Source organism: Vicugna pacos, chromosome 31 (assembly GCF_048564905.1).
Source record: "Vicugna pacos chromosome 31, VicPac4, whole genome shotgun sequence".
NCBI classification, from domain to species: Eukaryota; Metazoa; Chordata; class Mammalia; order Artiodactyla; family Camelidae; genus Vicugna; species Vicugna pacos.
In genome coordinates, this window is record NC_133017.1 from 9,650,149 (window position 1) to 9,675,679 (window position 25,531).

The 25,531-nt window shown below is 61.2% G+C and overlaps 4 protein-coding genes across 4 annotated transcripts in view; all 4 read right to left on the reverse strand.

The window, feature by feature from the left end:
* The window catches only part of LOC140690623 (uncharacterized), a 66,321-nt gene extending 65,798 nt beyond the window's left edge, over nucleotides 1–523 (reverse strand). Inside the window, exon 1 of the mRNA XM_072952498.1 lies at nucleotides 199–523. Coding sequence (XP_072808599.1) covers nucleotides 199–268 — 70 coding nt within the window. The 5' untranslated portion in view covers nucleotides 269–523. The remainder of the gene's footprint in view (nucleotides 1–198) is intronic.
* Nucleotides 1–8,206, reverse strand: LOC140690638 (uncharacterized). The gene is made up of 3 exons (XM_072952523.1): nucleotides 7,863–8,206; nucleotides 608–1,554; nucleotides 1–391 (listed from the first exon to the last, which is right to left on the reverse strand). The coding sequence occupies exons 1-3, from the start codon at nucleotides 7,930–7,932 to the stop codon at nucleotides 272–274; spliced, it is 1,137 nt and encodes a 378-aa protein (XP_072808624.1). The 5' UTR covers nucleotides 7,933–8,206; the 3' UTR covers nucleotides 1–271.
* Nucleotides 7,667–17,997, reverse strand: LOC140690642 (uncharacterized). The gene is made up of 4 exons (XM_072952527.1): nucleotides 17,895–17,997; nucleotides 15,512–15,704; nucleotides 8,272–9,218; nucleotides 7,667–8,055 (listed from the first exon to the last, which is right to left on the reverse strand). Exons 2-4 carry the CDS (start codon nucleotides 15,579–15,581, stop codon nucleotides 7,936–7,938), a joined length of 1,137 nt encoding a protein of 378 aa, XP_072808628.1. The 5' UTR covers nucleotides 15,582–15,704; nucleotides 17,895–17,997; the 3' UTR covers nucleotides 7,667–7,935.
* LOC140690622 (uncharacterized) overlaps nucleotides 17,895–25,531 on the reverse strand; it is a 26,438-nt gene continuing 18,801 nt past the window's right edge. The window contains exon 5 of the mRNA XM_072952497.1: nucleotides 17,895–18,021. The gene's annotated coding sequence lies outside the window, so the exon portion shown is untranslated. The remainder of the gene's footprint in view (nucleotides 18,022–25,531) is intronic.

Here is a 25,531-nt window from a genome sequence, read left to right on the forward strand (position 1 = left end):
CAGAGGGACCGAAAGGTAACACAGGGAGGCCCAGGGCAGGCCCGCCCAGGCCGGGCCACCACTCAGACCCCACCCGGGTGGCCCCACAGCCCCTTCCTGACTGGTGGCGGTGGGGCAGTCATGTTGGGGGGGTCCTGCCTCAAGCAAGAGCAGGCTGAGGAAGGGTCAGAGGCCTGGGGGGCCGATCACGTCACCAACCTGGGTCCAAGCGGGCTGGCTGGGATGTGGAGAACCGGGGCAGGGCCCTGCTGCCCGAGGTGGCGCCCATGCCCTAGGGTGTGTCTCTTGCCTCCCGGGTGACTGAGATGACCAAGGTCCCAGTCTGATCAGGCAGCAGACGGTCGAGTGGGGCAGAAGCAGGAGTGGTCCTGGCCAGGCAGGGCTCTGAGACCTGCGGGCCGGGCCGGCTGCCGGTCACTGTCATTGCAGAGCCAGACACCGCAGGATCCGGGGAACCAGGACACTCATGCCAGCTCCCCAAGTGAGGGGCTGGTGTGCCACACTGTGGAAGGCCAGCACAGGCTCCGGAAGAGTCTGGGTATGAAGGGCTCCCCACCACCACAGCCTCCTGCCCAGACATCGCCCAGGTCTCTCCCCAGGATCTTGCCTGCAGCTCCTGAAGAGCCTGCTGCTCCTGCTCATCTAGCCGCTCCTGAAGAGCCTGCCGCTCCTGCTGATCTTGCCGCTCTTGAACAACCTGCAGCTCCTGAAGAGCCTGCCTCTCCTCCTGATCTAGCCGCTCCTGAAGAGCCCGCCGCTCCTGAAGAGCCCACGGCTCCTGAAGAGCCTGCCGCTCCTGAAGAGCCCACCGATCCTGAAGAGCCTGACGCTCCTGCTGATCTAGCTGCTCCTGAAGAGCCCGCCATTCCTGCTGATCTAGCCGCTCCTGAGGAGCCTGCAGCTCCTGAAGAGCCTGCCATTCCTGAAGAGCCCGCCGCTCCTGAAGAGCCCGCCGCTCCTGAAGCGCCTGCCGTTCCTGCTGATCTAGCCGCTCCTGAAGAGCCCGCCATTCCTGCTGATCTAGCCACTCCTGAAGAACCTGCTGTTCCTGCTGATCTAGCCGCTCCTGAAGAGCCTGCAGCTCCTGAAGAGCCTGCCGCTCCTGCTGATCTTGCCACTCCTGAAGAGCCTGCCGCTCCTGAAGAGCCCACCGATCCTGAAGAGCCTGACGCTCCTGCTGATCTAGCTGCTCCTGAAGAGCCCGCCATTCCTGCTGATCTAGCTGCTCCTGAAGAGCCCGCCATTCCTGCTGATCTAGCCGCTCCTGAAGAGCCCGCCATTCCTGCTGATCTAGCCGCTCCTGAGGAGCCTGCAGCTCCTGAAGAGCCTGCCATTCCTGAAGAGCCTGCAGCTCCTGAAGAGCCTGCCATTCCTGCTCATCTAGCCGCTCCTGAAGAGCCTGCAGCTCCTGAAGAGCCTGCCATTCCTGAAGAGCCCGCCGCTCCTGAAGAGCCTGCCGCTCCTGCTGATCTTGCCACTCCTGAAGAGCCTGCCGCTCCTGCTGATCTTGCTGCTCCTGAGAAGCCTGCAGTTCCTGCACCTGCACCTGGGCCGCTGGGCAGTGGAGAACCATTTCAGGCATCATCACCCCCTAGGGCTCTGCCCCCTCTGCACCCTCCTACACCTTCTCCAAAATCCCACCATAAATCCCCTCCCCTACCCGAAGTTGACTTCCCTACCCCTGAATTTGCTTTTGTTTTGTTTTTCTTTAGTTTAGTTTATTTGTTTTACATCATTTATGGCATCCTGTATTTTTCCATTTTCCACTTCCTTTAATAAAATACAGATTTTTTTCCCTTTTAAATTGTGCATTTCAGGAACATTAAGTGCATTCCCATGCTGTCCGACCATCACTACCATGTAGTTTTATGCTCTTTACGCTATTTATGCCCGTGAAGTACATCCCACCACGGCCTCAAACCCCTCATCTGGGCACTCCTGGGCATGCACACTCCTGGGCCTACACAATCCTGGATCTGTACACTCCTGGGCCTTCCCTGGCATGGGCCTTCTCTGGCCCTGGCTTGCACACTACTGGGCCTGCACACTCCTGGATTGCACACTCATGGGCCTGCACACTCCAGGACATGCACAATCTTGAGCCTGAACACACCTGGGCCTGTGTACTCCTGATTTTGCACACTCCTGGGCCTGAACACTGCTGGGCCTGCACAGCCCTAGGCCTGTACAATTCTGGGCCTGAACACTCCTGTCTCTGCACACTCCGGAGTCTGCACACGCCTGGGCCTGCACACTCCTGGGCCTGTACACCCCTGGGCCTGCACCCTCCTTGGCCTGCACACTCCTCTGTCTGCACACAGCTGGGCCTGCAAACTTCAGGGCCTGCACTCTACTTGGCCTGCACACTACTGGGCCTGCTCCCTCCTATGCCTGCACACTCCTGGGCATGCACACTCCTGGGCCTGCACACTCCTGGGCCTGCCCTGTCCCTGACACCAGCCTCCTTCACCCCAACGGTGCCACTCACACGGCTGTGGCGTCTAGCCAGGAGCCCCCAACCGAAACCCCTCCCGAGGGACCCCCTTGCCGGCCCCCAGGGAAGCAGCGGGGCTCCTCTTACCTGCGAGGCGGAGACGTAGTCCAGCTGCAGCCTGACGTCCAGCTGCCGGGCGTGCAGGGCCAGCGTGCATGAGGGCAGCAGGATGGCCGTGATCGGCTGGAAGCTGCCCCCCGAGCCTCTACCGCCCCTTGGGGAAGAGGAGGAGGAAAATCCACGTCAGTGCCAAGAACACAGGACCCGTCCACAGAGGGCCCCTCAGGTGTGACAACCCCAGAGGCGCCCGCAGCCGACCTGGACTGAGAGCCACTTTTCTCGCGGAAGCTCAAGGACCTATGCTGAGCCTCCCTCTCCCTCCCTAAAGAGGGAAAACCCAGAGGCTTTCTAACTTTGCACTCACTGTCCATGTATCAGCCATGTCTAGTTTACCTGCACACTCCAGGGCCTGTACGCATCTATCCTTACACACTCCTTGCCTGCAAACTCCTGGGCCTCCTCCCTCCTGTACCTACACACTCCTGGGCCTGCACCACCCAGGGCCTGCCCTCTCCTGGGCCCGCACAATCCCTCGAGTGCACACTCAGGGCCTGCACACTCATGGGCCTTCCCTCTCCTGGGCCTGCCTCCAATTCGCCCGGCCCTCTCATGGACCTCCACACTCCTGGGCCTGCACACTCCAGAGCCTGTGTTCTCCTAGGCCCGCACACTCCTGGGACAGCACACACCTGGGCCTACACACTCCTGGACCTGCGCACACCTCGGCCTGCATGAACCTGGGCTTGTACACTCCTGGGCCTGTTACCACTTATGCCTGTGCACAGCTAGGCTTGTTCCCATCTGTGCCGGCACACTCCTGGGGCTACACACGGATTGAAATACACAGCCCTAGGCCTGTACAATACTGGGCCTGCACTCTCCTGTCTCTGCACACTCCGGTCTGCACACTCCTTGGCCTGCACACTCCTGAGCGTACTCCCTCCTGTGCCGGCACACTCCTAGGCATGTACACGCCTGGGCCTGCCCTCTGCTTGGTGGGTATGGTCATGGGACTCCCCATTCCTGCGCCTGAACACCCTTGGGCCTGCCCTTTCTTGGGCCTGCACACTCTGGGGCCTGACGTCCCCTGGTTCCAGACACTACAGGGACTGAACACTCCTGGGCCTGCACACTGCTGGGTATGCACAGCCGTGGGCCGCACACTCCTGTCTCTGCACACTCCGGTGTCTGCACACTCCTGGGCCTGTACACTCCTGGACCTGCCCTGGACTGGGCTTGCACCCTCCTGGGCCTGCACACTCCAAGGCCTGCACACTCCTGGGTCTGCACACTACTGGGGCTGCTCCCACTTGTGCCTGCACACTCCTGGGCCTGCACACTCCTTGCCCTGCACACTCCTGGGGGTGCACACTGCTTGGTCTGCACACTCCTGGGCCTGCACATTCCAGGGATTGTCCTCTCCAGGGTCTGCACATTCCTTGGCCTGCACCTTCCTTGTCCTGTGCACTCCTCTGTCTGCACACTCCTGGGCCTGCACACTCCTTGGCCTGCAAACTCCAGGGCCTGCACACACATGGGCCTGTACACTCCTGGGCCTGCCCTGGCCTGGGCCTGCGTATTCCTTTTCCTGCACACTCCACTGTCTGCACACTCCTGGGCCTGCCCTCTCCTGGACCTACAAAATGTTGGGCCTGCACACACCTGGGCCTGTATACCCCTGGACCTGCACACACCTGTGACTGATCCCTCCTGTGTCTGCACACTCCAGGTCCTGCACACTCCTGGGACTTCCCTCTCCTGGGCCTGCCCCAAATTCGGCCGGCCCTCTTCTGGACCTGTACATCCTTGGGCCTTCACACTACTGGGCCTGCTCCCACTTGTGCCTGCACACACCTGGGCCTGCACACTCCTCGGCCTGTAGACTCCAGGATATGAACTCCCCTGTCTCTGCACACTCCGGTGTCTGCACACTCCTTGGCTTTCACACTCATTAGCCTACTACCACCTGTGCCTGCACACTACTGGGCCTGCTCCCACCTATGCCGACACACTTCTTCGCCTGTCCCTCCTGTGCCGTCACAATCCTAGGACTGCACACTCCTGTCTCTGCACACTCCAGTGTCTGCACACTCCTGGTCCTGCACACTCCTGGGCCTGTACACTCCTCTGTCTGCTCACTCCTGGGCCTGCCCTCTCCTGGGTCCGCACAAATCCTCGTGTGCACATTCCAGAGCCTGCAAACTCCTGGGCCTTCCCTCTCCTGGGCCTGCCCCCTATTCGGCCGGCCCTCTCCAGGACCTGCACATTCTTGGGCCTTCACACTACTGGGCCTGCTCCCACTTGTGCCTGCACACACCTGGCACTGCACACTCCTCGGCCTGCTCCCTCCTGTGCCTGCACACTCCTGGGCATGCACACTCCTGGGCCTGCACACTCCTGGATCTGTACACTCCTGGGCCTTCCCTGCATGGGCCTTCTCTGGCCTAGGCTTGCACACTGTTGGGCCCGCACACACCTGGATTGCACACTCATAGGCCTGCACACTCCAAGACATGCACAATGTTTAGCCTGAACACACCTGGGCCTGTATAATCCTGATTTTGCACACTCCTGGGCCTGAACACTGCTGGGCTGCACAGCCCAAGGCCTGTACAATCTTGGGCCTGCACAATCCTGTCTCTGCACACTGCGGAGTCTGCACACGCCTTGGCCTGCACACTCCTGGGCCTGTACACTCCAGGACCTACACCCTCCTTGGCCTGCACACACCTTTGTCTGCACACTCCTGGGCCTGCAATCTTCAGGACCTGCACACTCCTGGGACAGCAGACACCTGGGCCTTCATACTCCTGGACCTGCGAACACTCGGGCCTGCATGAACCTGGGCTTGTACACTCCTGGGCCTGCAAACTTCAGGACCTGCACACTCCTGGGACAGCAGACACCTGGGCCTTCACACTCCTGGACCTGCGCACACTTGGACCTGCATAAACCTGGGCTTGTACACTCCTGGGCCTGCTCCCATCTATGCCTGCACACTCCTAGCCCTGTTCCCACCTGTGCCGGCACACTCCTGGGCCTGCACACTCCTGTCTCTGCACACTCCAGTGTCTGCACACTCCTGCTCCTGCACACTCCTGGACCTGTACACTCCTGGGCCTTCCCTGGCCTGGGCCTGCACCCTCCTTGGCCTGCACACTCCTCTGTCTGCACACTCCTGGGCCTGCACACTCCTGGACCTGCACAATGTTGGGCCTAAACACACCTGGGCCTGTACACTCCTGGACCTGCACACTCCTGTGACTGATCCCTCCTGTGTCTGCACACTCCTGGGCCTGCACACTGCTGGGCCTGCCCTCTCCTGGGCTCGCACAATCCCTCGTGTGCACACTCAAGGGCCTGCACACTCCAGGGCCTGTACGCATCTATCCTTACACACTCCTTGCCTGCAAACTCCTGGGCCTCCTCCCTCCTGTACCTACACACTCCTGGGCCTGCACAACCCAGGGCCTGCAGACTCCTGGGACTGCACACACCAGGGCATGCACTCTCCTGGACCTGTGCACACCTGGGCCTGCACGAACATTGGCCTGTACACTCCTGGGCTTCCACACTCCTGTACCTGCTCCCTCCTGTGACTACATACTCCTCGGCCTACAAACTCCTGGTCCTGAACACTCCTGGGCCTGAACACTATTGGCACTGCACACTCTTGGGACAGCACACTTCTGGCCCTGCACACTCCTGCGCCTTCCAATTCCTGGGCCTGCCCCCAATTCGGCCGGCCCTATCCGGCACCTGCACACTCTGGGCCTGCACACTACTGGGACTGCTCCCACTTGTGCCTGCACACACCTGGGTCTGCACACTCCTCGGTCTGCTGCCTCCTGTGCCTGCACACTCCTGGGCATGCACACGCCTGGGCCTGCCCTCTGCTTGGTGGGCACGGTCCTGGGACTCCCCATTCCTGCGCCTGAACACCCTTGGACCTGCCCTTTCTTGGGCCTGCACACTCTGGGGCCTGACGTCCCCTGGTTCTGCACAGTACAGGGACTGCACACTCCTGGGCCTGCACACTGCTGGGTCTGCACAGCCCTGGGCCTGCACACTCCTGTCTCTGCACACTCCGGTGTCTGCACACTCCTGGGCCTGAACACTCCTGGACCTGCCCTGGACTGGGCCTGCACCCTCCTTTGCCTGCACACTCCACGGCCTGCACACTCCTGGGTCTGCACACTACTGGGGCTGCTCCCACATGTGCCTGCACACTCCTGGCCCTGCACACTCCTGGGGGTGCACACTGCTTGGTCTGCACAGTCCTGGGCCTGCACGTTCCAGGGATTGTCCTCTCCAGGGCCTGCACACTCCTGGGCCTGCACCCTCCTTGTCCTGCGCACTCCTCTGTCTGCACACTCCTACCCCTGCACACTCTTGGGCCTGCACACTACTGGGCCTGCTCCTACGTGTGCCTGCACACACCTGGGCCTGCACACCAGCCCTCTGTGGGGCCCTTCCTTTGCTGAGTCTGTGCATGAGCTCCCTGTGATGCCAGCCCACAGAGGTGACAGGTGCAGTAGGTGTTTGTGGTTCTAGAGACATGATGGCTCTCCTAGGAAGCCGGGTCCAGATGATCCCCACTGCGCCGATGGGGGATTGGGGAGACCCTGAGAAGCAGGTGGCTTGTCCAGGGTGACAGCACTGCTGGCGGGGGAGCCGGGTCTGAAGCCAGCTGTGTCATCAGAGCTGTGACCCTGGCTGCATCCAGGCCTCCCCAGGGCTATAGGAGGGGCCGAGTTGGTGTCACTGGGTGGACATGGCATGGGGTGGGAAGTGAGCCATCAACAGCCCAAAAAGGCCCTTGGGGAGCTTTGTGTAAGGAGGAAGCTTGGGGAAGGGGACCCCAGGAAGTGACCTCACTTCCCTGGCAACAGAGCCCAACACAACTTGGGACCCAGGTCACCAGGCACCCGCTGTGTAGAGAAGGACACTTCTCAACTGACTTGGCTGGTGAACTCAGCTCAGCTCAGACATGTTTTGTTGCATCCCAAGATCCCGAGGTCGCGGCCCCCGGAAAGCCCGCAGCAACGGCCTTTGCCAACAGTGCCGACAGTGGGTCGGGTCTCACCCCAGGCGCCTCTGGCCTTTTGGCCAGAGGGACCGAAAGGTAACACAGGGAGGCCCAGGGCAGGCCCGCCCAGGCCGGGCCACCACTCAGACCCCACCCGGGTGGCCCCACAGCCCCTTCCTGACTGGTGGCGGTGGGGCAGTCATGTTGGGGGGGTCCTGCCTCAAGCAAGAGCAGGCTGAGGAAGGGTCAGAGGCCTGGGGGGCCGATCACGTCACCAACCTGGGTCCAAGCGGGCTGGCTGGGATGTGGAGAACCGGGGCAGGGCCCTGCTGCCCGAGGTGGCGCCCATGCCCTAGGGTGTGTCTCTTGCCTCCCGGGTGACTGAGATGACCAAGGTCCCAGTCTGATCAGGCAGCAGACGGTCGAGTGGGGCAGAAGCAGGAGTGGTCCTGGCCAGGCAGGGCTCTGAGACCTGCGGGCCGGGCCGGCTGCCGGTCACTGTCATTGCAGAGCCAGACACCGCAGGATCCGGGGAACCAGGACACTCATGCCAGCTCCCCAAGTGAGGGGCTGGTGTGCCACACTGTGGAAGGCCAGCACAGGCTCCGGAAGAGTCTGGGTATGAAGGGCTCCCCACCACCACAGCCTCCTGCCCAGACATCGCCCAGGTCTCTCCCCAGGATCTTGCCTGCAGCTCCTGAAGAGCCTGCTGCTCCTGCTCATCTAGCCGCTCCTGAAGAGCCTGCCGCTCCTGCTGATCTTGCCGCTCTTGAACAACCTGCAGCTCCTGAAGAGCCTGCCTCTCCTCCTGATCTAGCCGCTCCTGAAGAGCCCGCCGCTCCTGAAGAGCCCACGGCTCCTGAAGAGCCTGCCGCTCCTGAAGAGCCCACCGATCCTGAAGAGCCTGACGCTCCTGCTGATCTAGCTGCTCCTGAAGAGCCCGCCATTCCTGCTGATCTAGCCGCTCCTGAGGAGCCTGCAGCTCCTGAAGAGCCTGCCATTCCTGAAGAGCCCGCCGCTCCTGAAGAGCCCGCCGCTCCTGAAGCGCCTGCCGTTCCTGCTGATCTAGCCGCTCCTGAAGAGCCCGCCATTCCTGCTGATCTAGCCACTCCTGAAGAACCTGCTGTTCCTGCTGATCTAGCCGCTCCTGAAGAGCCTGCAGCTCCTGAAGAGCCTGCCGCTCCTGCTGATCTTGCCACTCCTGAAGAGCCTGCCGCTCCTGAAGAGCCCACCGATCCTGAAGAGCCTGACGCTCCTGCTGATCTAGCTGCTCCTGAAGAGCCCGCCATTCCTGCTGATCTAGCTGCTCCTGAAGAGCCCGCCATTCCTGCTGATCTAGCCGCTCCTGAAGAGCCCGCCATTCCTGCTGATCTAGCCGCTCCTGAGGAGCCTGCAGCTCCTGAAGAGCCTGCCATTCCTGAAGAGCCTGCAGCTCCTGAAGAGCCTGCCATTCCTGCTCATCTAGCCGCTCCTGAAGAGCCTGCAGCTCCTGAAGAGCCTGCCATTCCTGAAGAGCCCGCCGCTCCTGAAGAGCCTGCCGCTCCTGCTGATCTTGCCACTCCTGAAGAGCCTGCCGCTCCTGCTGATCTTGCTGCTCCTGAGAAGCCTGCAGTTCCTGCACCTGCACCTGGGCCGCTGGGCAGTGGAGAACCATTTCAGGCATCATCACCCCCTAGGGCTCTGCCCCCTCTGCACCCTCCTACACCTTCTCCAAAATCCCACCATAAATCCCCTCCCCTACCCGAAGTTGACTTCCCTACCCCTGAATTTGCTTTTGTTTTGTTTTTCTTTAGTTTAGTTTATTTGTTTTACATCATTTATGGCATCCTGTATTTTTCCATTTTCCACTTCCTTTAATAAAATACAGATTTTTTTCCCTTTTAAATTGTGCATTTCAGGAACATTAAGTGCATTCCCATGCTGTCCGACCATCACTACCATGTAGTTTTATGCTCTTTACGCTATTTATGCCCGTGAAGTACATCCCACCACGGCCTCAAACCCCTCATCTGGGCACTCCTGGGCATGCACACTCCTGGGCCTACACAATCCTGGATCTGTACACTCCTGGGCCTTCCCTGGCATGGGCCTTCTCTGGCCCTGGCTTGCACACTACTGGGCCTGCACACTCCTGGATTGCACACTCATGGGCCTGCACACTCCAGGACATGCACAATCTTGAGCCTGAACACACCTGGGCCTGTGTACTCCTGATTTTGCACACTCCTGGGCCTGAACACTGCTGGGCCTGCACAGCCCTAGGCCTGTACAATTCTGGGCCTGAACACTCCTGTCTCTGCACACTCCGGAGTCTGCACACGCCTGGGCCTGCACACTCCTGGGCCTGTACACCCCTGGGCCTGCACCCTCCTTGGCCTGCACACTCCTCTGTCTGCACACAGCTGGGCCTGCAAACTTCAGGGCCTGCACTCTACTTGGCCTGCACACTACTGGGCCTGCTCCCTCCTATGCCTGCACACTCCTGGGCATGCACACTCCTGGGCCTGCACACTCCTGGGCCTGCCCTGTCCCTGACACCAGCCTCCTTCACCCCAACGGTGCCACTCACACGGCTGTGGCGTCTAGCCAGGAGCCCCCAACCGAAACCCCTCCCGAGGGACCCCCTTGCCGGCCCCCAGGGAAGCAGCGGGGCTCCTCTTACCTGCGAGGCGGAGACGTAGTCCAGCTGCAGCCTGACGTCCAGCTGCCGGGCGTGCAGGGCCAGCGTGCATGAGGGCAGCAGGATGGCCGTGATCGGCTGGAAGCTGCCCCCCGAGCCTCTACCGCCCCTTGGGGAAGAGGAGGAGGAAAATCCACGTCAGTGCCAAGAACACAGGACCCGTCCACAGAGGGCCCCTCAGGTGTGACAACCCCAGAGGCGCCCGCAGCCGACCTGGACTGAGAGCCACTTTTCTCGCGGAAGCTCAAGGACCTATGCTGAGCCTCCCTCTCCCTCCCTAAAGAGGGAAAACCCAGAGGCTTTCTAACTTTGCACTCACTGTCCATGTATCAGCCATGTCTAGTTTACCTGCACACTCCAGGGCCTGTACGCATCTATCCTTACACACTCCTTGCCTGCAAACTCCTGGGCCTCCTCCCTCCTGTACCTACACACTCCTGGGCCTGCACCACCCAGGGCCTGCCCTCTCCTGGGCCCGCACAATCCCTCGAGTGCACACTCAGGGCCTGCACACTCATGGGCCTTCCCTCTCCTGGGCCTGCCTCCAATTCGCCCGGCCCTCTCATGGACCTCCACACTCCTGGGCCTGCACACTCCAGAGCCTGTGTTCTCCTAGGCCCGCACACTCCTGGGACAGCACACACCTGGGCCTACACACTCCTGGACCTGCGCACACCTCGGCCTGCATGAACCTGGGCTTGTACACTCCTGGGCCTGTTACCACTTATGCCTGTGCACAGCTAGGCTTGTTCCCATCTGTGCCGGCACACTCCTGGGGCTACACACGGATTGAAATACACAGCCCTAGGCCTGTACAATACTGGGCCTGCACTCTCCTGTCTCTGCACACTCCGGTCTGCACACTCCTTGGCCTGCACACTCCTGAGCGTACTCCCTCCTGTGCCGGCACACTCCTAGGCATGTACACGCCTGGGCCTGCCCTCTGCTTGGTGGGTATGGTCATGGGACTCCCCATTCCTGCGCCTGAACACCCTTGGGCCTGCCCTTTCTTGGGCCTGCACACTCTGGGGCCTGACGTCCCCTGGTTCCAGACACTACAGGGACTGAACACTCCTGGGCCTGCACACTGCTGGGTATGCACACTACTGGGGCTGCACACTCCGGTGTCTGCACACTCCTGGGCCTGTACACTCCTGGACCTGCCCTGGACTGGGCTTGCACCCTCCTGGGCCTGCACACTCCAAGGCCTGCACACTCCTGGGTCTGCACACTACTGGGGCTGCTCCCACTTGTGCCTGCACACTCCTGGGCCTGCACACTCCTTGCCCTGCACACTCCTGGGGGTGCACACTGCTTGGTCTGCACACTCCTGGGCCTGCACATTCCAGGGATTGTCCTCTCCAGGGTCTGCACATTCCTTGGCCTGCACCTTCCTTGTCCTGTGCACTCCTCTGTCTGCACACTCCTGGGCCTGCACACTCCTTGGCCTGCAAACTCCAGGGCCTGCACACACATGGGCCTGTACACTCCTGGGCCTGCCCTGGCCTGGGCCTGCGTATTCCTTTTCCTGCACACTCCACTGTCTGCACACTCCTGGGCCTGCCCTCTCCTGGACCTACAAAATGTTGGGCCTGCACACACCTGGGCCTGTATACCCCTGGACCTGCACACACCTGTGACTGATCCCTCCTGTGTCTGCACACTCCAGGTCCTGCACACTCCTGGGACTTCCCTCTCCTGGGCCTGCCCCAAATTCGGCCGGCCCTCTTCTGGACCTGTACATCCTTGGGCCTTCACACTACTGGGCCTGCTCCCACTTGTGCCTGCACACACCTGGGCCTGCACACTCCTCGGCCTGTAGACTCCAGGATATGAACTCCCCTGTCTCTGCACACTCCGGTGTCTGCACACTCCTTGGCTTTCACACTCATTAGCCTACTACCACCTGTGCCTGCACACTACTGGGCCTGCTCCCACCTATGCCGACACACTTCTTCGCCTGTCCCTCCTGTGCCGTCACAATCCTAGGACTGCACACTCCTGTCTCTGCACACTCCAGTGTCTGCACACTCCTGGTCCTGCACACTCCTGGGCCTGTACACTCCTCTGTCTGCTCACTCCTGGGCCTGCCCTCTCCTGGGTCCGCACAAATCCTCGTGTGCACATTCCAGAGCCTGCAAACTCCTGGGCCTTCCCTCTCCTGGGCCTGCCCCCTATTCGGCCGGCCCTCTCCAGGACCTGCACATTCTTGGGCCTTCACACTACTGGGCCTGCTCCCACTTGTGCCTGCACACACCTGGCACTGCACACTCCTCGGCCTGCTCCCTCCTGTGCCTGCACACTCCTGGGCATGCACACTCCTGGGCCTGCACACTCCTGGATCTGTACACTCCTGGGCCTTCCCTGCATGGGCCTTCTCTGGCCTAGGCTTGCACACTGTTGGGCCCGCACACACCTGGATTGCACACTCATAGGCCTGCACACTCCAAGACATGCACAATGTTTAGCCTGAACACACCTGGGCCTGTATAATCCTGATTTTGCACACTCCTGGGCCTGAACACTGCTGGGCTGCACAGCCCAAGGCCTGTACAATCTTGGGCCTGCACAATCCTGTCTCTGCACACTGCGGAGTCTGCACACGCCTTGGCCTGCACACTCCTGGGCCTGTACACTCCAGGACCTACACCCTCCTTGGCCTGCACACACCTTTGTCTGCACACTCCTGGGCCTGCAATCTTCAGGACCTGCACACTCCTGGGACAGCAGACACCTGGGCCTTCATACTCCTGGACCTGCGAACACTCGGGCCTGCATGAACCTGGGCTTGTACACTCCTGGGCCTGCAAACTTCAGGACCTGCACACTCCTGGGACAGCAGACACCTGGGCCTTCACACTCCTGGACCTGCGCACACTTGGACCTGCATAAACCTGGGCTTGTACACTCCTGGGCCTGCTCCCATCTATGCCTGCACACTCCTAGCCCTGTTCCCACCTGTGCCGGCACACTCCTGGGCCTGCACACTCCTGTCTCTGCACACTCCAGTGTCTGCACACTCCTGCTCCTGCACACTCCTGGACCTGTACACTCCTGGGCCTTCCCTGGCCTGGGCCTGCACCCTCCTTGGCCTGCACACTCCTCTGTCTGCACACTCCTGGGCCTGCACACTCCTGGACCTGCACAATGTTGGGCCTAAACACACCTGGGCCTGTACACTCCTGGACCTGCACACTCCTGTGACTGATCCCTCCTGTGTCTGCACACTCCTGGGCCTGCACACTGCTGGGCCTGCCCTCTCCTGGGCTCGCACAATCCCTCGTGTGCACACTCAAGGGCCTGCACACTCCAGGGCCTGTACGCATCTATCCTTACACACTCCTTGCCTGCAAACTCCTGGGCCTCCTCCCTCCTGTACCTACACACTCCTGGGCCTGCACAACCCAGGGCCTGCAGACTCCTGGGACTGCACACACCAGGGCATGCACTCTCCTGGACCTGTGCACACCTGGGCCTGCACGAACATTGGCCTGTACACTCCTGGGCTTCCACACTCCTGTACCTGCTCCCTCCTGTGACTACATACTCCTCGGCCTACAAACTCCTGGTCCTGAACACTCCTGGGCCTGAACACTATTGGCACTGCACACTCTTGGGACAGCACACTTCTGGCCCTGCACACTCCTGCGCCTTCCAATTCCTGGGCCTGCCCCCAATTCGGCCGGCCCTATCCGGCACCTGCACACTCTGGGCCTGCACACTACTGGGACTGCTCCCACTTGTGCCTGCACACACCTGGGTCTGCACACTCCTCGGTCTGCTGCCTCCTGTGCCTGCACACTCCTGGGCATGCACACGCCTGGGCCTGCCCTCTGCTTGGTGGGCACGGTCCTGGGACTCCCCATTCCTGCGCCTGAACACCCTTGGACCTGCCCTTTCTTGGGCCTGCACACTCTGGGGCCTGACGTCCCCTGGTACTGCACAGTACAGGGGCTGCACACTCCTGGGCCTGCACACTGCTGGGTCTGCACAGCCCTGGGCCTGCACACTCCTGTCTCTGCACACTCCGGTGTCTGCACACTCCTGGGCCTGAACACTCCTGGACCTGCCCTGGACTGGGCCTGCACCCTCCTTTGCCTGCACACTCCACGGCCTGCACACTCCTGGGTCTGCACACTACTGGGGCTGCTCCCACATGTGCCTGCACACTCCTGGCCCTGCACACTCCTGGGGGTGCACACTGCTTGGTCTGCACAGTCCTGGGCCTGCACGTTCCAGGGATTGTCCTCTCCAGGGCCTGCACACTCCTGGGCCTGCACCCTCCTTGTCCTGCGCACTCCTCTGTCTGCACACTCCTACCCCTGCACACTCTTGGGCCTGCACACTACTGGGCCTGCTCCTACGTGTGCCTGCACACACCTGGGCCTGCACACCAGCCCTCTGTGGGGCCCTTCCTTTGCTGAGTCTGTGCATGAGCTCCCTGTGATGCCAGCCCACAGAGGTGACAGGTGCAGTAGGTGTTTGTGGTTCTAGAGACATGATGGCTCTCCTAGGAAGCCGGGTCCAGATGATCCCCACTGCGCCGATGGGGGATTGGGGAGACCCTGAGAAGCAGGTGGCTTGTCCAGGGTGACAGCACTGCTGGCGGGGGAGCCGGGTCTGAAGCCAGCTGTGTCATCAGAGCTGTGACCCTGGCTGCATCCAGGCCTCCCCAGGGCTATAGGAGGGGCCGAGTTGGTGTCACTGGGTGGACATGGCATGGGGTGGGAAGTGAGCCATCAACAGCCCAAAAAGGCCCTTGGGGAGCTTTGTGTAAGGAGGAAGCTTGGGGAAGGGGACCCCAGGAAGTGACCTCACTTCCCTGGCAACAGAGCCCAACAGAACTTGGGACCCAGGTCACCAGGCACCCGCTGTGTAGAGAAGGACACTTCTCAACTGACTTGGCTGGTGAACTCAGCTCAGCTCAGACATGTTTTGTTGCATCCCAAGATCCCGAGGTCGCGGCCCGCGGAAAGCCCGCAGCAACGGCCTTTGCCAACAGTGCCGACAGTGGGTCGGGTCTCACCCCAGGCGCCTCTGGCCTTTTGGCCAGAGGGACCGAAAGGTAACACAGGGAGGCCCAGGGCAGGCCCGCCCAGGCCGGGCCACCACTCAGACCCCACCAGGGTGGCCCCACAGCCCCTTCCTGACTGGTGGCGGTGGGGCAGTCATGTTGGGGGGGTCCTGCCTCAAGCAAGAGCAGGCTGAGGAAGGGTCAGAGGCCTGGGGGGCCGATCACGTCACCAACCTGGGTCCAAGCGGGCTGGCTGGGATGTGGAGAACCGGGGCAGGGCCCTGCTGCCCGAGGTGGCGCCCATGCCCTAGGGTGTGTCTCTAGCCTCCCGGGTGACTGAGATGACCAAGGTCCCAGTCTGATCAGGCAGCAGACGGTCGAGTGGGGCAGAAGCAGGAGTGGTCCTGGCCAGGCAGGGCTCTGAGACCTGCGGGCCGGGCCGGCTGCCGGTCACTGTCATTGCAGAGCCAGACACCGCAGGATCCGGGGAACCAGGACACTCATGCCAGCTCCCCAAGTGAGGGGCTGGTGTGCCACACTGTGGAAGGCCAGCACAGGCTCCGGAAGAGTCTGGGTATGAAGGGCTCCCCACCACCACAGCCTCCTGCCCAGACATCGCCCAGGTCTCTCCCCAGGATCTTGCCTGCAGCTCCTGAAGAGCCTGCTGCTCCTGCTCATCTAGCCGCTCCTGAAGAGCCTGCCGCTCCTGCTGATCTTGCCGCTCTTGAACAACCTGCAGCTCCTGAAGAGCCTGCCTCTCCTCCTGATCTAGCCGCTCCTGAAGAGCCCGCCGCTCCTGAAGAGCCCACGGCTCCTGAAGAGCCTGCCGCTCCTGAAGAGCCCACCGATCCTGAAGAGCCTGACGCTCCTGCTGATCTAGCTGCTCCTGAAGAGCCCGCCATTCCTGCTGATCTAGCCGCTCCTGAGGAGCCTGCAGCTCCTGAAGAGCCTGCCATTCCTGAAGAGCCCGCCGCTCCTGAAGAGCCCGCCGCTCCTGAAGCGCCTGCCGTTCCTGCTGATCTAGCCGCTCCTGAAGAGCCCGCCATTCCTGCTGATCTAGCCACTCCTGAAGAACCTGCTGTTCCTGCTGATCTAGCCGCTCCTGAAGAGCCTGCAGCTCCTGAAGAGCCTGCCGCTCCTGCTGATCTTGCCACTCCTGAAGAGCCTGCCGCTCCTGAAGAGCCCACCGATCCTGAAGAGCCTGACGCTCCTGCTGATCTAGCTGCTCCTGAAGAGCCCGCCATTCCTGCTGATCTAGCTGCTCCTGAAGAGCCCGCCATTCCTGCTGATCTAGCCGCTCCTGAAGAGCCCGCCATTCCTGCTGATCTAGCCGCTCCTGAGGAGCCTGCAGCTCCTGAAGAGCCTGCCATTCCTGAAGAGCCTGCAGCTCCTGAAGAGCCTGCCATTCCTGCTCATCTAGCCGCTCCTGAAGAGCCTGCAGCTCCTGAAGAGCCTGCCATTCCTGAAGAGCCCGCCGCTCCTGAAGAGCCTGCCGCTCCTGCTGATCTTGCCACTCCTGAAGAGCCTGCCGCTCCTGCTGATCTTGCTGCTCCTGAGAAGCCTGCAGTTCCTGCACCTGCACCTGGGCCGCTGGGCAGTGGAGAACCATTTCAGGCATCATCACCCCCTAGGGCTCTGCCCCCTCTGCACCCTCCTACACCTTCTCCAAAATCCCACCATAAATCCCCTCCCCTACCCGAAGTTGACTTCCCTACCCCTGAATTTGCTTTTGTTTTGTTTTTCTTTAGTTTAGTTTATTTGTTTTACATCATTTATGGCATCCTGTATTTTTCCATTTTCCACTTCCTTTAATAAAATACAGATTTTTTTCCCTTTTAAATTGTGCATTTCAGGAACATTAAGTGCATTCCCATGCTGTCCGACCATCACTACCATGTAGTTTTATGCTCTTTACGCTATTTATGCCCGTGAAGTACATCCCACCACGGCCTCAAACCCCTCATCTGGGCACTCCTGGGCATGCACACTCCTGGGCCTACACAATCCTGGATCTGTACACTCCTGGGCCTTCCCTGGCATGGGCCTTCTCTGGCCCTGGCTTGCACACTACTGGGCCTGCACACTCCTGGATTGCACACTCATGGGCCTGCACACTCCAGGACATGCACAATCTTGAGCCTGAACACACCTGGGCCTGTGTACTCCTGATTTTGCACACTCCTGGGCCTGAACACTGCTGGGCCTGCACAGCCCTAGGCCTGTACAATTCTGGGCCTGAACACTCCTGTCTCTGCACACTCCGGAGTCTGCACACGCCTGGGCCTGCACACTCCTGGGCCTGTACACCCCTGGGCCTGCACCCTCCTTGGCCTGCACACTCCTCTGTCTGCACACAGCTGGGCCTGCAAACTTCAGGGCCTGCACTCTACTTGGCCTGCACACTACTGGGCCTGCTCCCTCCTATGCCTGCACACTCCTGGGCATGCACACTCCTGGGCCTGCACACTCCTGGGCCTGCCCTGTCCCTGGCACCAGCCTCCTTCACCCCAACGGTGCCACTCACACGGCTGCGGCGTCTAGCCAGGAGCCCCCAACCGAAACCCCTCCCGAGGGACCCCCTTGCCGGCCCCCAGGGAAGCAGCGGGGCTCCTCTTACCTGCGAGGCGGAGACGTAGTCCAGCTGCAGCCTGACGTCCAGCTGCCGGGCGTGCAGGGCCAGCGTGCATGAGGGCAGCAGGATGGCCGTGATCGGCTGGAAGCTGCCCCCCGAGCCTCTACCGCCCCTTGGGGAAGAGGAGGAGGAAAATCCACGTCAGTGCCAAGAACACAGGACCCGTCCACAGAGGGCCCCTCAGGTGTGACAACCCCAGAGGCGCCCGCAGCCGACCTGGACTGAGAGCCACTTTTCTCGCGGAAGCTCAAGGACCTATGCTGAGCCTCCCTCTCCCTCCCTAAAGAGGGAAAACCCAGAGGCTTTCTAACTTTGCACTCACTGTCCATGTATCAGCCATGTCTAGTTTACCTGCACACTCCAGGGCCTGTACGCATCTATCCTTACACACTCCTTGCCTGCAAACTCCTGGGCCTCCTCCCTCCTGTACCTACACACTCCTGGGCCTGCACCACCCAGGGCCTGCCCTCTCCTGGGCCCGCACAATCCCTCGAGTGCACACTCAGGGCCTGCACACTCATGGGCCTTCCCTCTCCTGGGCCTGCCTCCAATTCGCCCGGCCCTCTCATGGACCTCCACACTCCTGGGCCTGCACACTCCAGAGCCTGTGTTCTCCTAGGCCCGCACACTCCTGGGACAGCACACACCTGGGCCTACACACTCCTGGACCTGCGCACACCTCGGCCTGCATGAACCTGGGCTTGTACACTCCTGGGCCTGTTACCACTTATGCCTGTGCACAGCTAGGCTTGTTCCCATCTGTGCCGGCACACTCCTGGGGCTACACACGGATTGAAATACACAGCCCTAGGCCTGTACAATACTGGGCCTGCACTCTCCTGTCTCTGCACACTCCGGTCTGCACACTCCTTGGCCTGCACACTCCTGAGCGTACTCCCTCCTGTGCCGGCACACTCCTAGGCATGTACACGCCTGGGCCTGCCCTCTGCTTGGTGGGTATGGTCATGGGACTCCCCATTCCTGCGCCTGAACACCCTTGGGCCTGCCCTTTCTTGGGCCTGCACACTCTGGGGCCTGACGTCCCCTGGTTCCAGACACTACAGGGACTGAACACTCCTGGGCCTGCACACTGCTGGGTATGCACAGCCGTGGGCCGCACACTCCTGTCTCTGCACACTCCGGTGTCTGCACACTCCTGGGCCTGTACACTCCTGGACCTGCCCTGGACTGGGCTTGCACCCTCCTGGGCCTGCACACTCCAAGGCCTGCACACTCCTGGGTCTGCACACTACTGGGGCTGCTCCCACTTGTGCCTGCACACTCCTGGGCCTGCACACTCCTTGCCCTGCACACTCCTGGGGGTGCACACTGCTTGGTCTGCACACTCCTGGGCCTGCACATTCCAGGGATTGTCCTCTCCAGGGTCTGCACATTCCTTGGCCTGCACCTTCCTTGTCCTGTGCACTCCTCTGTCTGCACACTCCTGGGCCTGCACACTCCTTGGCCTGCAAACTCCAGGGCCTGCACACACATGGGCCTGTACACTCCTGGGCCTGCCCTGGCCTGGGCCTGCGTATTCCTTTTCCTGCACACTCCACTGTCTGCACACTCCTGGGCCTGCCCTCTCCTGGACCTACAAAATGTTGGGCCTGCACACACCTGGGCCTGTATACCCCTGGACCTGCACACACCTGTGACTGATCCCTCCTGTGTCTGCACACTCCAGGTCCTGCACACTCCTGGGACTTCCCTCTCCTGGGCCTGCCCCAAATTCGGCCGGCCCTCTTCTGGACCTGTACATCCTTGGGCCTTCACACTACTGGGCCTGCTCCCACTTGTGCCTGCACACACCTGGGCCTGCACACTCCTCGGCCTGTAGACTCCAGGATATGAACTCCCCTGTCTCTGCACACTCCGGTGTCTGCACACTCCTTGGCTTTCACACTCATTAGCCTACTACCACCTGTGCCTGCACACTACTGGGCCTGCTCCCACCTATGCCGACACACTTCTTCGCCTGTCCCTCCTGTGCCGTCACAATCCTAGGACTGCACACTCCTGTCTCTGCACACTCCAGTGTCTGCACACTCCTGGTCCTGCACACTCCTGGGCCTGTACACTCCTCTGTCTGCTCACTCCTGGGCCTGCCCTCTCCTGGGTCCGCACAAATCCTCGTGTGCACATTCCAGAGCCTGCAAACTCCTGGGCCTTCCCTCTCCTGGGCCTGCCCCCTATTCGGCCGGCCCTCTCCAGGACCTGCACATTCTTGGGCCTTCACACTACTGGGCCTGCTCCCACTTGTGCCTGCACACACCTGGCACTGCACACTCCTCGGCCTGCTCCCTCCTGTGCCTGCACACTCCTGGGCATGCACACTCCTGGGCCTGCACACTCCTGGATCTGTACACTCCTGGGCCTTCCCTGCATGGGCCTTCTCTGGCCTAGGCTTGCACACTGTTGGGCCCGCACACACCTGGATTGCACACTCATAGGCCTGCACACTCCAAGACATGCACAATGTTTAGCCTGAACACACCTGGGCCTGTATAATCCTGATTTTGCACACTCCTGGGCCTGAACACTGCTGGGCTGCACAGCCCAAGGCCTGTACAATCTTGGGCCTGCACAATCCTGTCTCTGCACACTGCGGAGTCTGCACACGCCTTGGCCTGCACACTCCTGGGCCTGTACACTCCAGGACCTACACCCTCCTTGGCCTGCACACACCTTTGTCTGCACACTCCTGGGCCTGCAATCTTCAGGACCTGCACACTCCTGGGACAGCAGACACCTGGGCCTTCATACTCCTGGACCTGCGAACACTCGGGCCTGCATGAACCTGGGCTTGTACACTCCTGGGCCTGCAAACTTCAGGACCTGCACACTCCTGGGACAGCAGACACCTGGGCCTTCACACTCCTGGACCTGCGCACACTTGGACCTGCATAAACCTGGGCTTGTACACTCCTGGGCCTGCTCCCATCTATGCCTGCACACTCCTAGCCCTGTTCCCACCTGTGCCGGCACACTCCTGGGCCTGCACACTCCTGTCTCTGCACACTCCAGTGTCTGCACACTCCTGCTCCTGCACACTCCTGGGCCTTCCCTGGCCTGGGCCTGCACCCTCCTTGGCCTGCACACTCCTCTGTCTGCACACTCCTGGACCTGCACAATGTTGGGCCTAAACACACCTGGGCCTGTACACTCCTGGACCTGCACACTCCTGTGACTGATCCCTCCTGTGTCTGCACACTCCTGGGCCTGCACACTGCTGGGCCTGCCCTCTCCTGGGCTCGCACAATCCCTCGTGTGCACACTCAAGGGCCTGCACACTCCAGGGCCTGTACGCATCTATCCTTACACACTCCTTGCCTGCAAACTCCTGGGCCTCCTCCCTCCTGTACCTACACACTCCTGGGCCTGCACAACCCAGGGCCTGCAGACTCCTGGGACTGCACACACCAGGGCATGCACTCTCCTGGACCTGTGCACACCTGGGCCTGCACGAACATTGGCCTATACACTCCTGGGCTTCCACACTCCTGTACCTGCTCCCTCCTGTGACTACATACTCCTCGGCCTACAAACTCCTGGTCCTGAACACTCCTGGGCCTGAACACTATTGGCACTGCACACTCATGGGACAGCACACTTCTGGCCCTGCACACTCCTGCACCTTCCAATTCCTGGGCCTGCCCCCAATTCGGCCGGCCCTATCCTGCACCTGCACACTCTGGGCCTGCACACTACTGGGACTGCTCCCACTTGTGCCTGCACACACCTGGGTCTGCACACTCCTCGGTCTGCTGCCTCCTGTGCCTGCACACTCCTGGGCATGCACACGCCTGGGCCTGCCCTCTGCTTGGTGGGCACGGTCCTGGGACTCCCCATTCCTGCGCCTGAACACCCTTGGACCTGCCCTTTCTTGGGCCTGCACACTCTGGGGCCTGACGTCCCCTGGTTCTGCACAGTACAGGGACTGCACACTCCTGGGCCTGCACACTGCTGGGTCTGCACAGCCCTGGGCCTGCACACTCCTGTCTCTGCACACTCCGGTGTCTGCACACTCCTGGGCCTGAACACTCCTGGACCTGCCCTGGACTGGGCTTGCACCCTCCTGGGCCTGCACACTCCAAGGCCTGCACACTCCTGGGTCTGCACACTACTGGGGCTGCTCCCACTTGTGCCTGCACACTCCTGGGCCTGCACACTCCTTGCCCTGCACACTCCTGGGGGTGCACACTGCTTGGTCTGCACACTCCTGGGCCTGCACATTCCAGGGATTGTCCTCTCCAGGGTCTGCACATTCCTTGGCCTGCACCTTCCTTGTCCTGTGCACTCCTCTGTCTGCACACTCCTGGGCCTGCACACTCCTTGGCCTGCAAACTCCAGGGCCTGCACACACATGGGCCTGTACACTCCTGGGCCTGCCCTGGCCTGGGCCTGCGTATTCCTTTTCCTGCACACTCCACTGTCTGCACACTCCTGGGCCTGCCCTCTCCTGGACCTACAAAATGTTGGGCCTGCACACACCTGGGCCTGTATACCCCTGGACCTGCACACACCTGTGACTGATCCCTCCTGTGTCTGCACACTCCAGGTCCTGCACACTCCTGGGACTTCCCTCTCCTGGGCCTGCCCCAAATTCGGCCGGCCCTCTTCTGGACCTGTACATCCTTGGGCCTTCACACTACTGGGCCTGCTCCCACTTGTGCCTGCACACACCTGGGCCTGCACACTCCTCGGCCTGTAGACTCCAGGATATGAACTCCCCTGTCTCTGCACACTCCGGTGTCTGCACACTCCTTGGCTTTCACACTCATTAGCCTACTACCACCTGTGCCTGCACACTACTGGGCCTGCTCCCACCTATGCCGACACACTTCTTCGCCTGTCCCTCCTGTGCCGTCACAATCCTAGGACTGCACACTCCTGTCTCTGCACACTCCAGTGTCTGCACACTCCTGGTCCTGCACACTCCTGGGCCTGTACACTCCTCTGTCTGCTCACTCCTGGGCCTGCCCTCTCCTGGGTCCGCACAAATCCTCGTGTGCACATTCCAGAGCCTGCAAACTCCTGGGCCTTCCCTCTCCTGGGCCTGCCCCCTATTCGGCCGGCCCTCTCCAGGACCTGCACATTCTTGGGCCTTCACACTACTGGGCCTGCTCCCACTTGTGCCTGCACACACCTGGCACTGCACACTCCTCGGCCTGCTCCCTCCTGTGCCTGCACACTCCTGGGCATGCACACTCCTGGGCCTGCACACTCCTGGATCTGTACACTCCTGGGCCTTCCCTGCATGGGCCTTCTCTGGCCTAGGCTTGCACACTGTTGGGCCCGCACACACCTGGATTGCACACTCATAGGCCTGCACACTCCAAGACATGCACAATGTTTAGCCTGAACACACCTGGGCCTGTATAATCCTGATTTTGCACACTCCTGGGCCTGAACACTGCTGGGCTGCACAGCCCAAGGCCTGTACAATCTTGGGCCTGCACAATCCTGTCTCTGCACACTGCGGAGTCTGCACACGCCTTGGCCTGCACACTCCTGGGCCTGTACACTCCAGGACCTACACCCTCCTTGGCCTGCACACACCTTTGTCTGCACACTCCTGGGCCTGCAATCTTCAGGACCTGCACACTCCTGGGACAGCAGACACCTGGGCCTTCATACTCCTGGACCTGCGAACACTCAGGCCTGCATGAACCTGGGCTTGTACACTCCTGGGCCTGCAAACTTCAGGACCTGCACACTCCTGGGACAGCAGACACCTGGGCCTTCACACTCCTGGACCTGCGCACACTTGGACCTGCATAAACCTGGGCTTGTACACTCCTGGGCCTGCTCCCATCTATGCCTGCACACTCCTAGCCCTGTTCCCACCTGTGCTGGCACACTCCTGGGCCTGCACACTCCTGTCTCTGCACACTCCAGTGTCTGCACACTCCTGCTCCTGCACACTCCTGGGCCTTCCCTGGCCTGGGCCTGCACCCTCCTTGGCCTGCACACTCCTCTGTCTGCACACTCCTGGACCTGCACAATGTTGGGCCTAAACACACCTGGGCCTGTACACTCCTGGACCTGCACACTCCTGTGACTGATCCCTCCTGTGTCTGCACACTCCTGGGCCTGCACACTGCTGGGCCTGCCCTCTCCTGGGCTCGCACAATCCCTCGTGTGCACACTCAAGGGCCTGCACACTCCAGGGCCTGTACGCATCTATCCTTACACACTCCTTGCCTGCAAACTCCTGGGCCTCCTCCCTCCTGTACCTACACACTCCTGGGCCTGCACAACCCAGGGCCTGCAGACTCCTGGGACTGCACACACCAGGGCATGCACTCTCCTGGACCTGTGCACACCTGGGCCTGCACGAACATTGGCCTATACACTCCTGGGCTTCCACACTCCTGTACCTGCTCCCTCCTGTGACTACATACTCCTCGGCCTACAAACTCCTGGTCCTGAACACTCCTGGGCCTGAACACTATTGGCACTGCACACTCATGGGACAGCACACTTCTGGCCCTGCACACTCCTGCACCTTCCAATTCCTGGGCCTGCCCCCAATTCGGCCGGCCCTATCCTGCACCTGCACACTCTGGGCCTGCACACTACTGGGACTGCTCCCACTTGTGCCTGCACACACCTGGGTCTGCACACTCCTCGGTCTGCTGCCTCCTGTGCCTGCACACTCCTGGGCATGCACACGCCTGGGCCTGCCCTCTGCTTGGTGGGCACGGTCCTGGGACTCCCCATTCCTGCGCCTGAACACCCTTGGACCTGCCCTTTCTTGGGCCTGCACACTCTGGGGCCTGACGTCCCCTGGTTCTGCACAGTACAGGGACTGCACACTCCTGGGCCTGCACACTGCTGGGTCTGCACAGCCCTGGGCCTGCACACTCCTGTCTCTGCACACTCCGGTGTCTGCACACTCCTGGGCCTGAACACTCCTGGACCTGCCCTGGACTGGGCCTGCACCCTCCTTTGCCTGCACACTCCACGGCCTGCACACTCCTGGGTCTGCACACTACTGGGGCTGCTCCCACATGTGCCTGCACACTCCTGGCCCTGCACACTCCTGGGGGTGCACACTGCTTGGTCTGCACAGTCCTGGGCCTGCACGTTCCAGGGATTGTCCTCTCCAGGGCCTGCACACTCCTGGGCCTGCACCCTCCTTGTCCTGCGCACTCCTCTGTCTGCACACTCCTACCCCTGCACACTCTTGGGCCTGCACACTACTGGGCCTGCTCCTACGTGTGCCTGCACACACCTGGGCCTGCACACCAGCCCTCTGTGGGGCCCTTCCTTTGCTGAGTCTGTGCATGAGCTCCCTGTGATGCCAGCCCACAGTGGTGACAGGTGCAGTAGGTGTTTGTGGTTCTAGAGACATGATGGCTCTCCTAGGAAGCCGGGTCCAGATGATCCCCACTGCGCCGATGGGGGATTGGGGAGACCCTGAGAAGCAGGTGGCTTGTCCAGGGTGACAGCACTGCTGGCGGGGGAGCCGGGTCTGAAGCCAGCTGTGTCATCAGAGCTGTGACCCTGGCTGCATCCAGGCCTCCCCAGGGCTATAGGAGGGGCCGAGTTGGTGTCACTGGGTGGACATGGCATGGGGTGGGAAGTGAGCCATCAACAGCCCAAAAAGGCCCTTG